This window comes from Salvelinus fontinalis, chromosome 3 (assembly GCF_029448725.1).
Source record: "Salvelinus fontinalis isolate EN_2023a chromosome 3, ASM2944872v1, whole genome shotgun sequence".
NCBI lineage: Eukaryota > Metazoa > Chordata > Actinopteri > Salmoniformes > Salmonidae > Salvelinus > Salvelinus fontinalis.
This window is the reverse complement of record NC_074667.1, coordinates 36555599-36572510: the sequence shown is the minus strand read 5'-3', so window position 1 is coordinate 36572510 and position 16912 is coordinate 36555599. Positions and strand designations below refer to the sequence as shown.

The 16912-nt window shown below is 44.6% G+C and overlaps 1 protein-coding gene across 1 annotated transcript in view; it reads left to right on the top strand.

Moving 5' to 3' along the window:
• LOC129846598 (retinoic acid receptor gamma-A-like) overlaps positions 1-16912 on the top strand; it is a 70332-nt gene that overhangs the window by 16278 nt on the left and 37142 nt on the right. The window contains exon 2 of the mRNA XM_055914546.1: positions 148-498. Coding sequence (XP_055770521.1) covers positions 330-498 — 169 coding nt within the window. The 5' untranslated portion in view covers positions 148-329. The remainder of the gene's footprint in view (positions 1-147; positions 499-16912) is intronic.

Here is a 16912-nt window from a genome sequence, read left to right as displayed (position 1 = left end):
ACTGCTGTCTTCATCATATCCCATTTGATCATATATCATCATATCCCATTTGATCATATATTGATGCATTTGGATTGAGGCTGTGTAGCCTACTATAAACTGACAGGCATTGTAACTGACCTCCTATTCTCTCTTCTTTCCCTCTAGAGAGCGTGGATCTGAGGCAGTGTTGCCCAGGCTTGGTGTCTCGTCTGTGGGTCCCACCTCAACTCATCACCCTTCCTCAGCCCTGTACTCTCCAGGCCCGCAGGACCAACCCCAATAAGACCACTGCCTGAGCGGGACAGTGGACCGGAGCTATCCTGGACCGGAATTATCCTCTCAACGCCATGGCAACCAATAGGGAACGGCAGGTGGGTCACATGACTGGCTTTTCACCTGCTGTCTACCCCTTTGCCTTCAACTCCATGAGGAGCCATTCCCCCTTCGACCTGCTGGCCAATAGCAGCCTGTTTGGACGATTTGGGGCAGACCTACCGAAAGAGATGGCTGCATTGTGTAAGTACTGTTAATCATATTCTCCATATTCAATTCATAATGTATACACACACGATAACATAGAGAGAGAGAAAGAGAGAGATAGAGAGAGAGCAAGAGAGAGAGAGAGAGAGTGAGAGAGATAAAGAGAGAGAGTGAGAGTGAGAGAAAGCGAGAGAGAAAGAGAGATTGAGAGAGAGAGAGCAAAATACAGTCCAAAAGAGAGAGGGGTAAGTATAAAACAGAGTGTCATGGCCCTTCCAGGAAAGCAGGCAGGCCGGCGAGGGTGGGGGGGGGGGGGGGGGGGGGGCAGGCAGTGGGTTGGCAGGGTACAGGGCCGGGGCCAGCCTGAAGGCAGCAGGAAGAACAAGTGTCCCTTTATGAGCTGGCTTTACAGAGGTGAATCAAATTATAACATATAAAAAACAACATGAAAAGAGAGGGATTAAAGAGAGAGAGAGGAGGGAGAGGTTTGAAACAGTTCCTTGTTTTTGAATGGGTGAGCCAGTGCGACTGTCAGAGTTTCCACACAAGTTCAAAGGGGGTGCTGTTGTCCAGAGAGAGAGAGAAAGAGAGAGAGCGAGAGTACTCCCATTTCTATGTGCAGCACGATTTGTCACCTGTTGCCACAAGAAAAAGGGCAACCAGAGAAGAACAAACACCATTGTAAATACAACCCATATTTATGTTTATTTTGGTTGGTATGCCAAGGTAGCTTAGCAGTTCAGACGTATTTTTCCGTGTTGTCGTGTCGTGTCCTGTATATATATATATTTACACCTTTTCTTCACATATCTTTTATTTATTTTATTATCCAAGAACTCAACTACAAAAGCTTTCCTGCAAAAGCTTTCCTGCAACCCGCTTCACCAATTACAATAAGTACTATTCACCTCAATCTGAAAATCCATCGTGGAAGATAGCCAGGGGCTAATTCAGAAGCTAGCCTGAAAGCTAATCCAGAAGCTACTCCGATAGCTAGCCAGAAGCTAATCTGTAGCTGCCCCGAAATTAGCCGGTTTGCTGGCTAGCGTTGGTGTTTCAGCTGCCCACGTTTTTGCGGTCATCAGCTATTCCTCTAGCTCGATAATCTACCGGCACTTTAGTGCAACGCGACTCGGACCGGAGCATTCCGGGACTTTTTTTCTCTCAGTTTCCCCGGATTCCAACCGCAGCCTCAGCCTCTATTTTGCACCTTGATTTCGCAGCTAGCTAGCTGCATACCGTGTGACTATTGGCTTACGTCGACCCCGGAGCTAACTCAAATCATGCTGGAGCTAGCCAGCTGAGGAGTTCCATCACCATCCGGACCCGCTTCTTTGTTGCTGCTGCAGATACGGAACCCCACCGGGCCTTCACGACTGACTGCCGACGTTATCTGCCCGAGGGATTTATCCAACCGGCACCTCCGTCCCGGCGTTACCTGAACGCTCATCTGAGGCCCGCTAATCGTTAGCTGTCTTATCGGCTGCTATCTGAACAAAACCCCACTACACGGAACCTACCGACGGAAACGCACGAGGTATCTACAAACAGACCTCCATCCTATGCTGCTACCGATAGCCATATACCCGGCCAGCTGTCTGGATCGCCACGACCCCAACCAACCTCTACTCACTGGACCCTTATTTATCACTCGATTAAGCTTGCCTCTCCTTAATGTAAATATGCCTTGTCCATTGCTGTTCTGGTTAGTGTTTATTGGCTTATTTCACTGTAGAGATTCTAGCCCTGCTCTCTATACCATATCCAACCCTGCAGTTCCACCACCCACATATGCGATGACATCACCTGGTTTCAATGATGTTTCTAGAGACAAGATCTCTCTCATCATCACTCAATACCTAGGTTTACCTCCACTGTATTCACATCCTACCATACCTTTGTCTGTACATTATTCCTTTAAACTATTTTATCGCCCCCAGAAACTTCCTTTTACTCTCTGCTCTGGTAGCTCTAGGCGACCAATTCTCATAGCTTTTAGCCGTACTATTATCCTACTTCTCCTCTGTTCCTCTGGTGATGTAGAGGTGAATCCAGGCCCTGCAGTACCTGGCTCCACTCCTATTCCCCAGGCGCTCTCTTTTGATGACTTCTGTAACCGTAATAGCCTTGGCTTCATGCATGTTAACATTAGGAGCCTCCTCCCTAAGTTTGTTTTGTTCACTGCTTTAGCACACTCTACCAACCCGGATGTATTAGCCGTGTCTGAATCCTGGCTTAGAAAGACCACCAAAAATTCAGACATTTTTATCCCCAATTACAATATTTTCAGACAAGATAGAACGGCCAAAGGGGGCGGTGTTGCAATCTACTGCAAAGACTGCCTGCAGAGTTCTGTTATACTATCCAGGTCTGTTCCCAAACAATTTGAACTTCTACTTTTAAAAATCCACCTCTCTAAAAACAAGTCTCTCACCGTTGCCGCCTGCTATAGACCACCCTCTGCCCCCAGCTGTGCTCTGGACACTATATGTGAACTGATTGCCCCCCATCTATCTTCAGAGCTCGTGCTGCTAGGCGACCTAAATTTGAACATGCTCAACACCCCAGCCACCCTACAATCTAAGCTTGATGCCCTCAATCTCACACAAATTATTAATGAACCTACCAGGTACCACCCCAATTCCGTAAACACGGGTACCCTCATAGATATCATCCTAACAAACTTGCCCTCCAAATACACCTCTGCTGTTTTTAACCAAGATCTCAGCGATCACTGCCTCATTGCCTGCATCCGTAATGGGTCAGCGGTCAAACGACCTCCACTCATCACTGTCAAACGCTCCCTGAAACACTTCAGCGAGCAGGCCTTCCTAATTGACCTGGCCGGGGTATCCTGGAAGGATATTGATCTCATCCCGTCAGTAGAGGATGCCTGGTCATTTTTTAAAAATGCCTTCCTCACCATCTTGAATAAGCATGCCCCATTCAAGAAATTTAGAACCAGGAACAGATATAGCCCTTGGTTCTCTCCTGACCTGACTGCCCTTAACCAACAGAAAAACATCCTATGGCGTTCTGCATTAGCATCGAACAGCCCCCGTGATATGCAACTTTTCAGGGAAGCCAGAAACCAATATACACAGGCAGTTAGAACAGCCAAGGCTAGCTTTTTCAAGCAGAAATTTGCTTCCTGCAACACAAATTCAAAAAAGTTCTGGGACACCGTAAAGTCCATGGAGAATAAGAACACCTCCTCCCAGCTTCCAACCGCCCTGAAGATAGGAAACACTGTCACCACCGACAAATCCACTATAATTGAGAATTTCAATAAGCATTTTTCTACGGCTGGCCATGCTTTCCACCTGGCTACCCCTACCCGGGATAACAGCACTGCCCTCCCCTCTGCTACTCGCCCAAGCCTTCCCCATTTCTCTTTCTCCCAAATACAGTCAGCTGATGTTCTTAATGAGCTGCAAAATCTGGACCCTTACAAATCAGCCGGGCTAGATAATCTGGACCCTTTCTTTCTAAAACTATCTGCTGAAATTGTTGCCACCCCTATTACTAGCCTCTTCAACCTCTCTTTCGTGTCGTCTGAGATCCCCAAAGATTGGAAAGCAGCTGCGGTTATCCCCCTCTTCAAAGGGGGGGACACCCTTGACCCTAACTGCTACAGACCTATATCTATCCTACCCTGCCTTTCTAAGGTCTTCGAAAGCCAAGTCAACAAACAGATTACCGACCATTTCGAATCACACCACACCTTCTCCGCTATGCAATCTGGTTTCAGAGCTGGTCATGGGTGCACCTCAGCCACGCTCAAGGTCATAAACGATATCGTAACCGCCATCGATAGGAAACAATACTGTGCAGCCGTATTCATTGACCTGGCCAAGGCTTTTGACTCTGTCAATCACCACATCCTCATTGGCAGACTCGACAGCCTTGGTTTCTCTAATGATTGCCTCGCCTGGTTCACCAACTACTTCTCTGATAGAGTTCAGTGTGTCAAATCGGAGGGTCTGTTGTCCGGGCCTCTGGCAGTCTCTATGGGGGTGCCACAGGGTTCAATTCTTGGACCGACTCTCTTCTCTGTTTACATCAATGATGTCGCTCTTGCTGCTGGTGATTCTCTGATCCACCTCTACGCAGACGACACTATTCTGTATACTTCTGGCCCTTCTTTTGACACTGTGTTAACAACCCTCCAGGCGAGCTTCAATGCCATACAACTCTCCTTCCGTGGCCTCCAACTGCTCTTAAATACAAGTAAAACCAAATGCATGCTCTTCAACCGATCGCTGCCTGCTCCGGCCCGCCTGTCCAACATCACTACTTTGGACGGCTCTGACTTAGAATATGTGGACAACTACAAATACCTAGGTGTCTGGTTAGACTGTAAACTCTCCTTCCAGACCCACATCAAACATCTCCAATCCAAAGTCAAATCTAGAATTGGCTTCCTATTCCGCAACAAAGCATCCTTTACTCATGCTGCCAAACATACCCTTGTAAAACTGACCATCCTACCAATCCTCGACTTCGGTGATGTCATTTACAAAATAGCCTCCAAAACCCTACTCAATAAATTGGATGCAGTCTATCACAGTGCCATCCGTTTTGTCACCAAAGCCCCATATACTACCCACCACTGCGACCTGTACACTCTCGTTGGCTGGCCCTCGCTTCATACTCGTCGCCAAACCCATTGGTTCCAGGTCATCTACAAGACCCTGCTAGGTAAAGTCCCCCCTTATCTCAGCTCGCTGGTCACCATAGCAGCACCTACCCGTAGCACGCGCTCCAGCAGGTATATCTCTCTAGTCACCCCCAAAACCAATTCTTCCTTTGGACGCCTCTCCTTCCAGTTCTCTGCTGCCAATGACTGGAACGAACTACAAAAATCTCTGAAACTGGAAACACCTATCTCCCTCACTAGCTTTAAGCACCAGCTGTCAGAGCAGCTCATAGATTACTGCACCTGTACATAACCCATCTACAATTTAGCCCAAACAACTACCTCTTTACCTACTGTATTTATTTATTAATTTATTTTGCTCCTTTGCACCCCATTATTTCTGTCTCTACTTTGCACTTTCTTCCAATGCAAACCAACCATTCCAGTGTTTTTTTTAGTTTTTATTTTACTTGCTGTGTTGTACTCACTTCGCCTCCATGGCCTTTTTATATTTTTATTTATTTATACATATATCTGTTTGCCTTCACCTCCCTTATCTCACCTCACTTGCTCACATTGTATATAGACTTATTTTTTTTTATCTTTTTCACTGTATTATTGACTATATGTTTGTTTTTACTCCATGTGTAACTATGTGTTGTTGTATGTGTCGAACTGCTTTGCTTTATCTTGGCCAGGTCGCAATTGTAAATGAGAACGTGTTCTCAATTTGCCTACCTGGTTAAATAAAGGTTAAATAAATAAATAAAAATAAAAAAAAATTTTCCCTTTTGTACTTTAACTATTTGCACATACTATGACATTTGTAATGTCTTTATTCTTTGGAACTTTTGTGAGTGTAATGTTTACTGTTAATATGTATTGTTTATTTCACTTTTGTTTTTAATCTAGTTCACTTGCTTTGGCAATGTTAACATATGTTTCCCATGCCAATAAAAGTTCTTAAATTTAATTGAATTGAGAGGAGAGAGAGATATGAGATAGTTGGATAAATGTAGATAAACTTGACATTTTTCACAAGGACTTGTACAGGAAAGTAACCTCAACATTAAAACCTTCAATCCGAATCACAATTCCATACCTGAAACCTTGATTTTGGACGAAATTACATGAATGGACGGTTACTACCAAGGACTAGCAAGAAAAAACTTGAACGAACCAAAACCTGCCGAAGAAACACAGCAGAACCTGGAAATACCATCCAACACAAAACTGCGTGATTAATATTCAGTCTGAAGCTACTTCTGAAGCCAAAAAGTAAAAGACAATAATAATTTTGTTATATTAAGCTAAGTAAATAAGGCTACTAAGCTACCAAGCAGCTAGGACACCTTCAATTAGCACTGAAGTGTGAAGTCAGATGTGTGAAAACTCTTGAGCCCAACAATGGCAGGAGAGTTTCACAGCCCCCCCCCCCCACACACACACATACACCCAAATGCAGAGGCCTTTGAAGCCCCAATGGCATATCCCTGTCCAGAGGTCATTACAATACAGTACCCCATGGATATTAAAAATAACCCTGCAAGGAATAAGTACAAAAAAAGCTCCTCAATGACAATCCAGAGACACTATTTGCTGACTGCTACAAAGAGAATAATGTAAGCAACTTAAATTTCCACACAGACCCTCCTATGGCACAGTGCTATAAGAGCACACTACCCCTATGTCAAGAGAGAGGCCCAGGGTGGAAACTCAGAATACTAGACATTGAGGAAATTGAAACAACCTCTGTCAACGTGTACAAGTCTGGGACAGTAATGGTGCAGGGCATCCTCATGCAGTTCCAGCAGGACTTTTACAGGATCATAGAGAGAGCACCGCAGGAAAAGCTCTCTCTCTCTCTGTGACGACTCCCCCATCCTGACTCACTGATCACACCTCTTCAAACTGTCCTGCAGACGAAGATAGGTACCCCCCCAGCACTGAACACACTCAGTCCCACAACTGCACTGCTCCTCCATCATTGAGAGGCATACATTCACAGAGCTGGAGAGAGACATGGTGGAGCTCAGAGAGCTAGTCCACACAATCCAGACAGAACAAGCCCACATAACAGACCAGCACAACTACCCCCCCCCCCCCCCTCCCCCAACAAGACCCGGAGGGCAGAAGGTGGAGATGGACGGCTGTCTGAGAGAGCTGGCTGCTCTACGGACTGAGGTGAGAGAACTTAAAGAGGCACACATGGCACTGAAGGATGAGGTCAGAAAGCTGAGGTGTGACAGAGAACAGGACACTCCCCCAGACAAGCCATCAGAACAGCCCACCTCAGACCCAGACCACAACTTCAACACCACAATGGGACAGACAACACAGGACCCACCAACCCAACAGACCCCGCCCCCTCCAAACAGCCCTCCTGACAACCCCCCCACATCCACTGAGGACACACAAAAGCCAGAGTTTGTGCTCCTCATTGACTCAAATGGCAAATACATTTGAGAGGATTAAGTTTTTCTCAAACACAAAGTGGCTAAACTCTGGTGCCCAAACACTAGGCATGCCCTGGAGCTGTTGTCAGAGGACAGACTAGGGTCCCCCAGCCACATCATAATTCACACGTGCACAAATGACATGAGGGCCCATCAGGAAAGAGTGGCAACAGCACTCACGGGTGTGATTGAAAAAGCTTCTTCCACTTTCCCCAACGTACAAGTGGCTGTCTCCACACTGCTACCACGAAAATACTTTCACCCTGCCACCATACAGCCGGTGAATGCAAGCATTTCACGAGACTGTGCATCAAAACCTAATGTCTACCTGGCCCACCACTCCACCCTGGACTTGAACAGCCTTTACAACCAGGTCCACCGCTACAAGGCAGCAATCCAAACTTTTGCCAGGACCCTGAAGGACGTCACCCTCAACCTCAGCCCCAGCACCTCACACAGGAACAACAGAGCAACAGACACCCCGCCCAGACCAGCGAGACACCCTCCCAAACCTGAAAAAAAACTCCTGAAGGACCTGCACCAAGAGTGCCCATGCCAAGAGGACCTCCACCCAGACCACAGCATCACCTGCCACACCACAACCAGCTAAGAACACCCCAAGCAAACCCTGGCCACACCGTATATAGGCCCCCCATATCAGACCTATGCTCCATCTGCCCACCCCATGCCCCCCGCCCCTGCGGCAAGGACCTCAGCATGACAGCAGAACATATGCCCAGGCCGTGAGCAGAGCAACAGGCCCAAACCCCACTATTACACCCGCCCAAGCCTCATCCTGCGACCTAAGAGGTATGTATCAGATGCTCAACATGCTCTGCTCACACCTGCTGTGATGGTCCGGACCTAAACCACACAAAGCTTTTACTATCTCATCCTGGAATATACAAGGTCTGAGGTCATCTGCCTTTGGCCTAAACAGCAGGAACCCAGACTTCATCAAATACTGACATTGTCATCCTACAAGAAACATGGTATAAAATAGATGGACCCACTGGTTGCCCTCTAGGTTACAGAGAGCTGGTATTCCCATCCACCAAACTACCAGGTATGAAACAGGGAAGAGACTCAGGGGGTATGCTAATTTGGTATAGAGCAGACCTAACCCACTCTATTAAATTTGTCAAAAGAGGAACATTTTACATCTGGCTAGAAATGAATAAGGACATTATCTAAACAGAGAAAAATGGCCTCATGTGTGCTACCTATATCCGCCCAATAGAATCCCCATACATTAACGATGACAGCTTCTCCATCCTAGAGTGGGAGATCAACAAATTCCAGGCCCAGGGACATGTACTAGTCTGTGGCGACCTAAATGCCAGAACTGGACAAGAACACGACACCCTCAGCACACAGGGGGACAAACACCTACCTGGAGTTGACAGCATTCCCTCCACCATATGCCCCCCTAGACACAACTACAACCACAAAACAAACAAAAACGGGTCACAACTCCTGCAACTCTGTTGGACGCTGGGTATGTACATAGTCAATGGTAGGCTTCGAGGGGACTCCTATGGTAGGTACACCTATAGCTCATCTCTTGGCAGTAGTATTGTAGACTACTTTATCACTGACCTCAACCCAGAGTCTCTTAAAGCGTTCACAGTCAGTCTACTGACACCCCTTTCAGATCACAGCAAAATCACACTCTACTTAAACAGAGCTTTGCTCAACCATGAGGCATCAAAGCCAAAGGAACTGAATAATATTAAGAAATGCTATAGATGGAAAGAAAATAACAAAAAACAACTGGGCAACAACAAATTCAATCCCTTCTAGACAATTTCCTGGACAAAATGTTTCACTGTAATAGTGAAGGAGTAAACTTGGCAGTAGAAAACCTAAACAGTATATTTGACGTCTCAACTTCCCTTTCACATCTAAAAATGTCAAGCAGATAACCTAAGAAAATTAACAACAATGGTGAATGGTTTGATGAAGAATGCAAGAACCTAACAAATAAGTTGAAAAACCTATCCAACCAAAAACATAGAGACCCAGAAAACCTGAGCCTACGCCTTCACTATGGTGAATCACTAAAACAAAACAGAAATACACTACGGAAAAATAAGGAAGAGCACGTCAGAAATCAACCCAATGTGATTGAAGAATCCATTTTTCCACCACTTCTGGGAAAATTGGAAAACTCTAAACAAACGACAACATGAAGAGTTATCTATCCAAAACAGAGATGCATGGATAAACCACTTCTCAAATAGTTTTGGTTCTATAACAAAGAACAAACAGCAAAAACATATACATGATCAGATGCAAATCTTATATTCAACTATTAAAGACTATGAGAACCCACTGGATTCTCCAATTACATTGAATGAACTAAACGACAAAATACAAACCTTCCAACCCAAAAAGGCCTGTAGTATCTGAAATTAAATTATAAAATATACAGAACACAAATTACAATTGGCTATATACTTATACTCTTTAACATCATTCTCATCTCTGGCATCTTCCCCAGTATTTGGAACCAAGGACTGATCACCCCAATCCACAAAAGTGGAGACAAATTTGACCCCAATAACTACCGGGGGGGATATGTGTCAACAGCAACCTTGGGGAAACCTGCTGCATTACCATTAACAGCAGACTCGTACATTTCCTCAGCGAAGAAAATGTACTGAGCAAATGTCAAATTGGCTTTTTACCAAATGACTGAATGACAGAACACGTATTCACCCTGCACACCCTAATTGACAAACAAACAAACCAAAACAAAGGCAAAGTATTCTCATCCTTTAAAAAAAGGATTTTGACTCAATTTGAGGGTCTGCTGTACAAATTGATAGAAAGTGGTGTTGGGGGAAAAACATACAACATAATAAAATTCAAACTACAAGTGTGTGGTTAAAATTGGCAAAAAACACACATTTCTTTCCACAGGGCCGGGGGGTGAGACAGTGATGCAGCTTAAGCCCCACCCTCTTCAACATATATAACAAATTGGCAAGGGCACTAGAACCGTCTGCTGCACCGATACCCACTAATGATCAAAATCCAGAAAAGAGCTGTTAAATTCAACAACTACCTAAAAGGACACAATTCCCAAACCATCCATAACAAAGCCATCACATACAGAGAAATTAACCTGGAGAAGATCCCCCTAAGCAAGCTGGTTCTGGGGCTCTGCTTACAAACACAAACAGACCCCACAGAGCCCCAAGACAGCAACACAATTAGACTCAACCGAATCATAAGAAAACAAAAAGATAATTACTTGACACAATGGAAAGAATTTGCACAAAAAATTAGCAAACTAGAATGGTATATGGCCCTAAACAGAGAGTATACAGTGGCAGAATACCTGACCACTATGACTGACCCAAAAATAAGGAAATATTTGACTCTGTACAGACTCAGTGAGCATAGCCTTGCTATTGAGAGAGGCAGCCGAAGGCATATCTGGTTCCCAAGAGAAGACAGGCTATGTGCACACTGCTCACAAAATGAAGTGGAAACTGAGCTGCACTTCCTAACCTCCTGCCATATGTATGACCATATTAGAGACACATATTCCCCTCAGATTACACAGATCCACAAAGAATTTGAAAACAAATCCAACTTTGATAAACTCCTATATCTATTTGGTGAAATATCACAGTGTGCCATCACAGCAGCAAGATGTGTGACCTGTTGCTGCAAAAAAGGGCAACCAGTGAAGAACAAAGACCATTGTAAATACTGTACAACCCATATTTATGTTTATTTATTTTCCCTTTTGTACTTGAACTATTTGCACATCATTACAACACTGTATATAGACATAATATGACATTTGAAATGTCTTTATTCTTTTGGAACTTTTGAGTGTGATGTTTACTGTACATTTTTTATTGTTTATTTCACTTTTGTTTATTATCTATTTCACTTGCTTTGGCAATGTTAACATATGTTTCCAATGCCATTAAAGCCCCTTAAATTGAAATTGCGAGAGAGAGAGAACGAGAGAACGAGAGAGAGAGAGAGAGAGAGAGAGAGAGAGAGAATGAGAATGAGAGAGAGAGAGAGAGAGAATGAGAGAGAGAGAGAGAGAGAGAGAGAGAGAGAACGAGAGAACGAGAGAGAGAGAGAGAGAGAGAGAGAGAACGGGAGAGAGAGAACGAGAACGAGAGAGAACGAGAACGAGAGAGAGAGAGAGAGAGAGAGAGAGAGAGAGAGAGAGAGAGAGAGAGAGAGAGAGAGAGAGGAAAGTCAACCCAGTATCACAGATTATCGTGAAATAGGCACGAAATGTACATGAATGCGTTACGAAAAAAGAAAATGATGTAATACACACAAAATGCCTTGTGATTAACTTTTTTGTGCCTCTCACGAATTTCTAATTATGTAATTTGTGTCTATTTCACAATAAGCTGTGATAGTGTGTTGAACAAGTAGAGGGATGAGTGAGGGAGAAAGCATGTGGGAAATCATTTGAAATACTACTATCTCTTTTGAGCATGTTGAAAGGAGACTGAAGTCTGACACACACACAAACACACACACGCACACACACACGCACACACACACACATCCAGCAGTCCCAATATACAGTACAGTCATTTCCTTGCCCCTGTTCTTTTCCAGCAGACATGTAGAGACTGAGAGCAATGTGAGTATGAGCAGTGTGAGCAATCTGCTCTGTTGTTAGTGCCCTGGCTCTGACTATAACCACATGAAACACATAGACGTCAATACTGCAGGAATGAAGTCTGGAGAGGAACAGATCAATGACAGATGGATGCTGAGGTACTGCTGGAGAGAACAAAGAAAAATTGACACTAGTACATTTCATTGGACAAAGTTAGTTTGATCGTAAGTTGCAGTGGACCGTTAACCCAAATGGTTTGAGGAAACAAATGGCCTTGAACGGTTTGAGTTTGAAAGCTTAGACATTTGAGTTTTTTGAGTTTGTTCGACAATCATCATTGTTGACACTACTTAAATACTAACTAGTAGAACTTGAAACTATTGAGATAAGTTAATAAAAAAAGGGGTTTTCTTGGTCAGGTCGGATGGTCAGGAAAAACTCCCAATACAGTATAACAATTGAATAGTACTACATTAATGCTAACAATGATCTCAACAATGAGCATACACTTTGATGCACAATGACTTACAGTAAGTAGCCAGCCCTCCAGTTCAGTGTAGTGATCATAAAAACTGTAAAAGACTTGTTAAACAAAAAACTCATGACTCCCCCTCTGCTCTCCCTGTCCTCCATGTCCAAACTTGTCTGTTCTCCTTGCCAGGCTTTCACATGTCAGTCCCTCCCTCCTTCCGTTCCTCTCTCCCTCTGCTCATTAATCCTACAGGGATTTGAGGAAGAGGCAGAGCGCAGTAGAGAGGACTCCCCACTAAACCCCCTGGCTGAGCCAAGGTTGGGGAGGAATCTGACAACACATCCTGCCTGGAGAACACACACTCACACACACACTGGCAGATGAGCAGACACACACACATGGACGCACTCTGACAGACACACACAGACACTAAACGACAGGAGTATGCACACGGGCACGAGCACACATGCACGCACGCACTCACGCACGCACACACACACGGGCGCACACACACACACACACACACACACACACACACACACACACACACACACACACACACACACACACACACACACACACACACACACACACACACAGACAAGTCGACGCAGTATCTGCTATGCTGGCATCAAGATTAGAAATACCTGTTGAGCACAGTGTTAGTCAGAGAGATACAGTGAGTTACAAAAGTACAGTGACAGTGACAAATGTTTTGTTGTTCTTTTGGCTTTGTCCCAATATGTTTGGTCCTGTAAAATGTGGGGACTATGTACAAAAGGTGCTGTAATTTCTAAACGGTTCACTCAATATTGATGGAAATACCCTCAAATTAAAGCTGACAGTCGGTAATTTAATCTCATAGTCATTGTATCATTTCAAATCAAAATTCCTGGAGTACAGAGCCAAAACAAACAACCGTGTGTCACTGTCCTACTACTTCTGCAGCTCACTGTAGCTGTCGGATTGAGTTAGTAGGGAAACTTTGTGGTATTGCTGTGTGTGTGTGCCTCTGTGTGTGTGTCCTGATCTACCAGGGAGATTATCAGCTGATCTGGTCACAGTGGCTGTTATCTGTTGATCTCTGCCATTATCTGAAGTCTTCAGACCAAACGGCAGGGAGTCCATTAGCACCACTTAATACCTGATAACATCTCAGGCCTGCCCCTCCAAGAGAGGGAGGGAGGGAAATGGAGAGAGAGGGGAGAGAGAGATAGAGGGAGAGAAAAACAGAGAGAGAAAAAGGAGGGGGAGATATAGGGAGAGAGAGATATATAGAGAGAGAGATAGAGATATCTACTTCACTTGCTTTAGCAATGTTAACATATGTTTGCCATGCCAATAAAGCCCTTGAATTTAATTGATAAAGGGAGAGACAAACTCCAAAAGGTTCTGGGACACTGTAAAGTCCATGAAGAATAAGAGCACCTCCTCCCAGCTGCCCACTGCACTGAGGCTGGGAAAAACTGTCACCACCGAAAAATCTACGATAATGGAGAATTTCAATAAGCATTTTTCTACGACTAGCCTTGCTTTCCACCTGGCTAACCCTACCCCGGTCAACAGCTCTGCACCCCCCACAGCAACTTGCCGAAGCCTCCCCAAATTCTCCTTCACCCAATTCCAGATAGCTGATGTTCTGAAAGACTTGCAAAATCTGGACCCCTACAAATCAGCTGGGATAGACAATCTGGACCCTCTCTTTATAAAATTATCCGCTGCAATTGTTGCAACCCCTATTACTAGCCTGTTCAACCTCTCTTTTATATCGTCTGAGATCCCCAAAGATTGGAAAGCTGCAGTGGTCATCCCCCTCTTCAAAGGGGGAGACACTCTAGACCCAAACTGTTACAGACCTATATCTATCCTACCCTGCCTTTCTAAGGTCTTCGAAAGCCAAGTTAACAAACAGATCATCGACCATTTCGAATCCCACCGTACCTTCTCCGCTATGCAATCTGGTTTCCGAGCTGGTCATGGGTGCACCTCAGCCACGCTCAAGGTTCTAAACGACATCCTAACCGCCATCGATAAACGGCAATACTGTGCAGCCGTATTCATCAACCTGGCCAAGGCTTTCGACTTTGTCAATCACCGCATTCTTATCGGCAGACTCCACAGCCTTGGTTTCTCAAATGACTGCCTCGCCTTGGTTCACCAACTACTTCGCAGACAGAGTTCAGTGTGTCAAATCAGAGGGCCTGTTGTCCGGACCTCTGGCAGTCTCTATGGGGGTGCCACAGGGTTCAATTTTCGGGCCGACTCTTTTCTCTGTATACATCAATGATGTCGCTTTTGCTGCTGGTGATTCTCTGATCCACCTCTACGCAGATGACACCATTCTGTATACTTCTGGTCCTTCTTTGGACACTGTGTTAACAAACCTCCAGACGAGCTTCAATGCCATACAACTCTCCTTCCGTGGCCTCCAACTGCTCTTAAATGCAAGTAAAACTAAATGCATGCTCTTCAACCGATCGCTGTCTGCACCTGCCTGCCCATCTAGCATCACTACTCTGGACGGTTCTGACTTAGAATATGTGGACAACTACAAATACATAGGTGTCTGGTTAGACTGTAAACTCTCCTTCCAGACTCACATTAAGCATCTCCAATCCAAAATTAAATCTAGAATCGGCTTCCTATTTCGCAACAAAGCATCCTTCATTCATGCTGCCAAACACACCCTCGTAAAACTGACTGTCCTATCGATCCTTGACTTAGGCGATGTCATTTACAAAATAGCCTCCAACACTCTACTCAGCAAATTGGATGTAGTCTATCATAGTCCCATCCGTTTTGTCACCAAAGCCCCATATACTAAACACCACTGTGACCTGTATGCTCTCGTTGACTGGCCCTCGCTTCATCTTCATCGCCAAACCCCACTGGCTCCAGGTCATCTATAAGTCTTTGCTAGGTAAAGCCCCACCTAATCTCAGCTCACTGGTCACCATAGCAGCACGCACCCGTAGAATGCGCTCCAGCAGGTATATTTCACTGGTCACCCCCAAAGCCAACTCCTCATTTGGCTGCCTTTCCTTCCAGTTCTCTGCTGCCAATGACTGGAACGAATTGCAAAAATCACTGAAGCTGGAGACTTATATCTCCCTCACTAACTTTAATCATCAGCTGTCAGAGCAGCTTACCGATCATTGCACCTGTACATAGCCCATCTGTAAATAGCCCACCCAACTACCTCATGCCCATATTGTTATTTATTTTTGCTCCTTTGCACCCCAGTATCTCTACTTGCAAATTCATCTTCTGCACATCTATCACACCAGTGTTTAATTGCTAAATTGTAATTATTTCGCTACTCTGGCCTATTTATTGCCTTTACCTCCATAATCTTACTTCATTTGCACACACTGTATATATACTTTTCTATTGTGTTATTGACTGTACGTTTGTTTATCCCATGTGTAACTCCGTGTTGTTTGTGTCCCACTGCTTTGCTTTGTCTTGGCCAGGTCACAGTTGTAAATGAGAACTTGTTCTCAACTGACCTACCTGGTTATATAAAGGTGAAATAAAATTAAAATTAAAAAACCTTTTGGAATTTACTATTCTAACTCTCAACCGTAAGTTGAGACCCTGATGGAGTTCTTCTAAAAAAAATAAAAAGAATATTGGAAACAATTCGATGTCCTCATTATGTATCTATGGTCCTGCAGACAGACAAACACGTTCTGCTGTCATAAGCCTGCGGCTCTTGGAGGTCTGCCTATTATAGGCAGCCTGGTCAGAAGCAGTCAGAGATGAGATGGAAAACACAGCGATTCAAATGAATGCCACATTTTGATGAAAAAAAATAACGAGAATGGCCTAAAAGTAAAGGTTGCTGTGGTACTGAAGGGGCCCAGAACAAACAGCACATTGTGTCTAATTATTTATTTATATAAAATCGGTTGGAATTTTGGTTCTGGTCCCAGCTCTCAACCAGCAGAGAGGCCTCTGTGTGTGTGTGTGTGTGTGTGTGTGTGTGTGTGTGTGTGTGTGTGTGTGTGTGTGTGTGTGTGTGTGTGTGTGTGTGTGTGTGTGTGTGTGTGTGTGTGTGTGTGTGTGTGTGTGTGTGTGTGTGTGTGTGTGTGTGTGTGTGTGACAGTGATCAAGAGAGGGAGATAGATACTGGTTGAAAAATGTTTCAACCCTTTTTATTCTGCCCCAAACTTCATCAGAACAGGGTGCGCAACAAGACGAAATACACATTAATCAGAGAATGAGTCCATTCCTTCAGAAAAAAACACTAATTGATATTTTTATTCTTT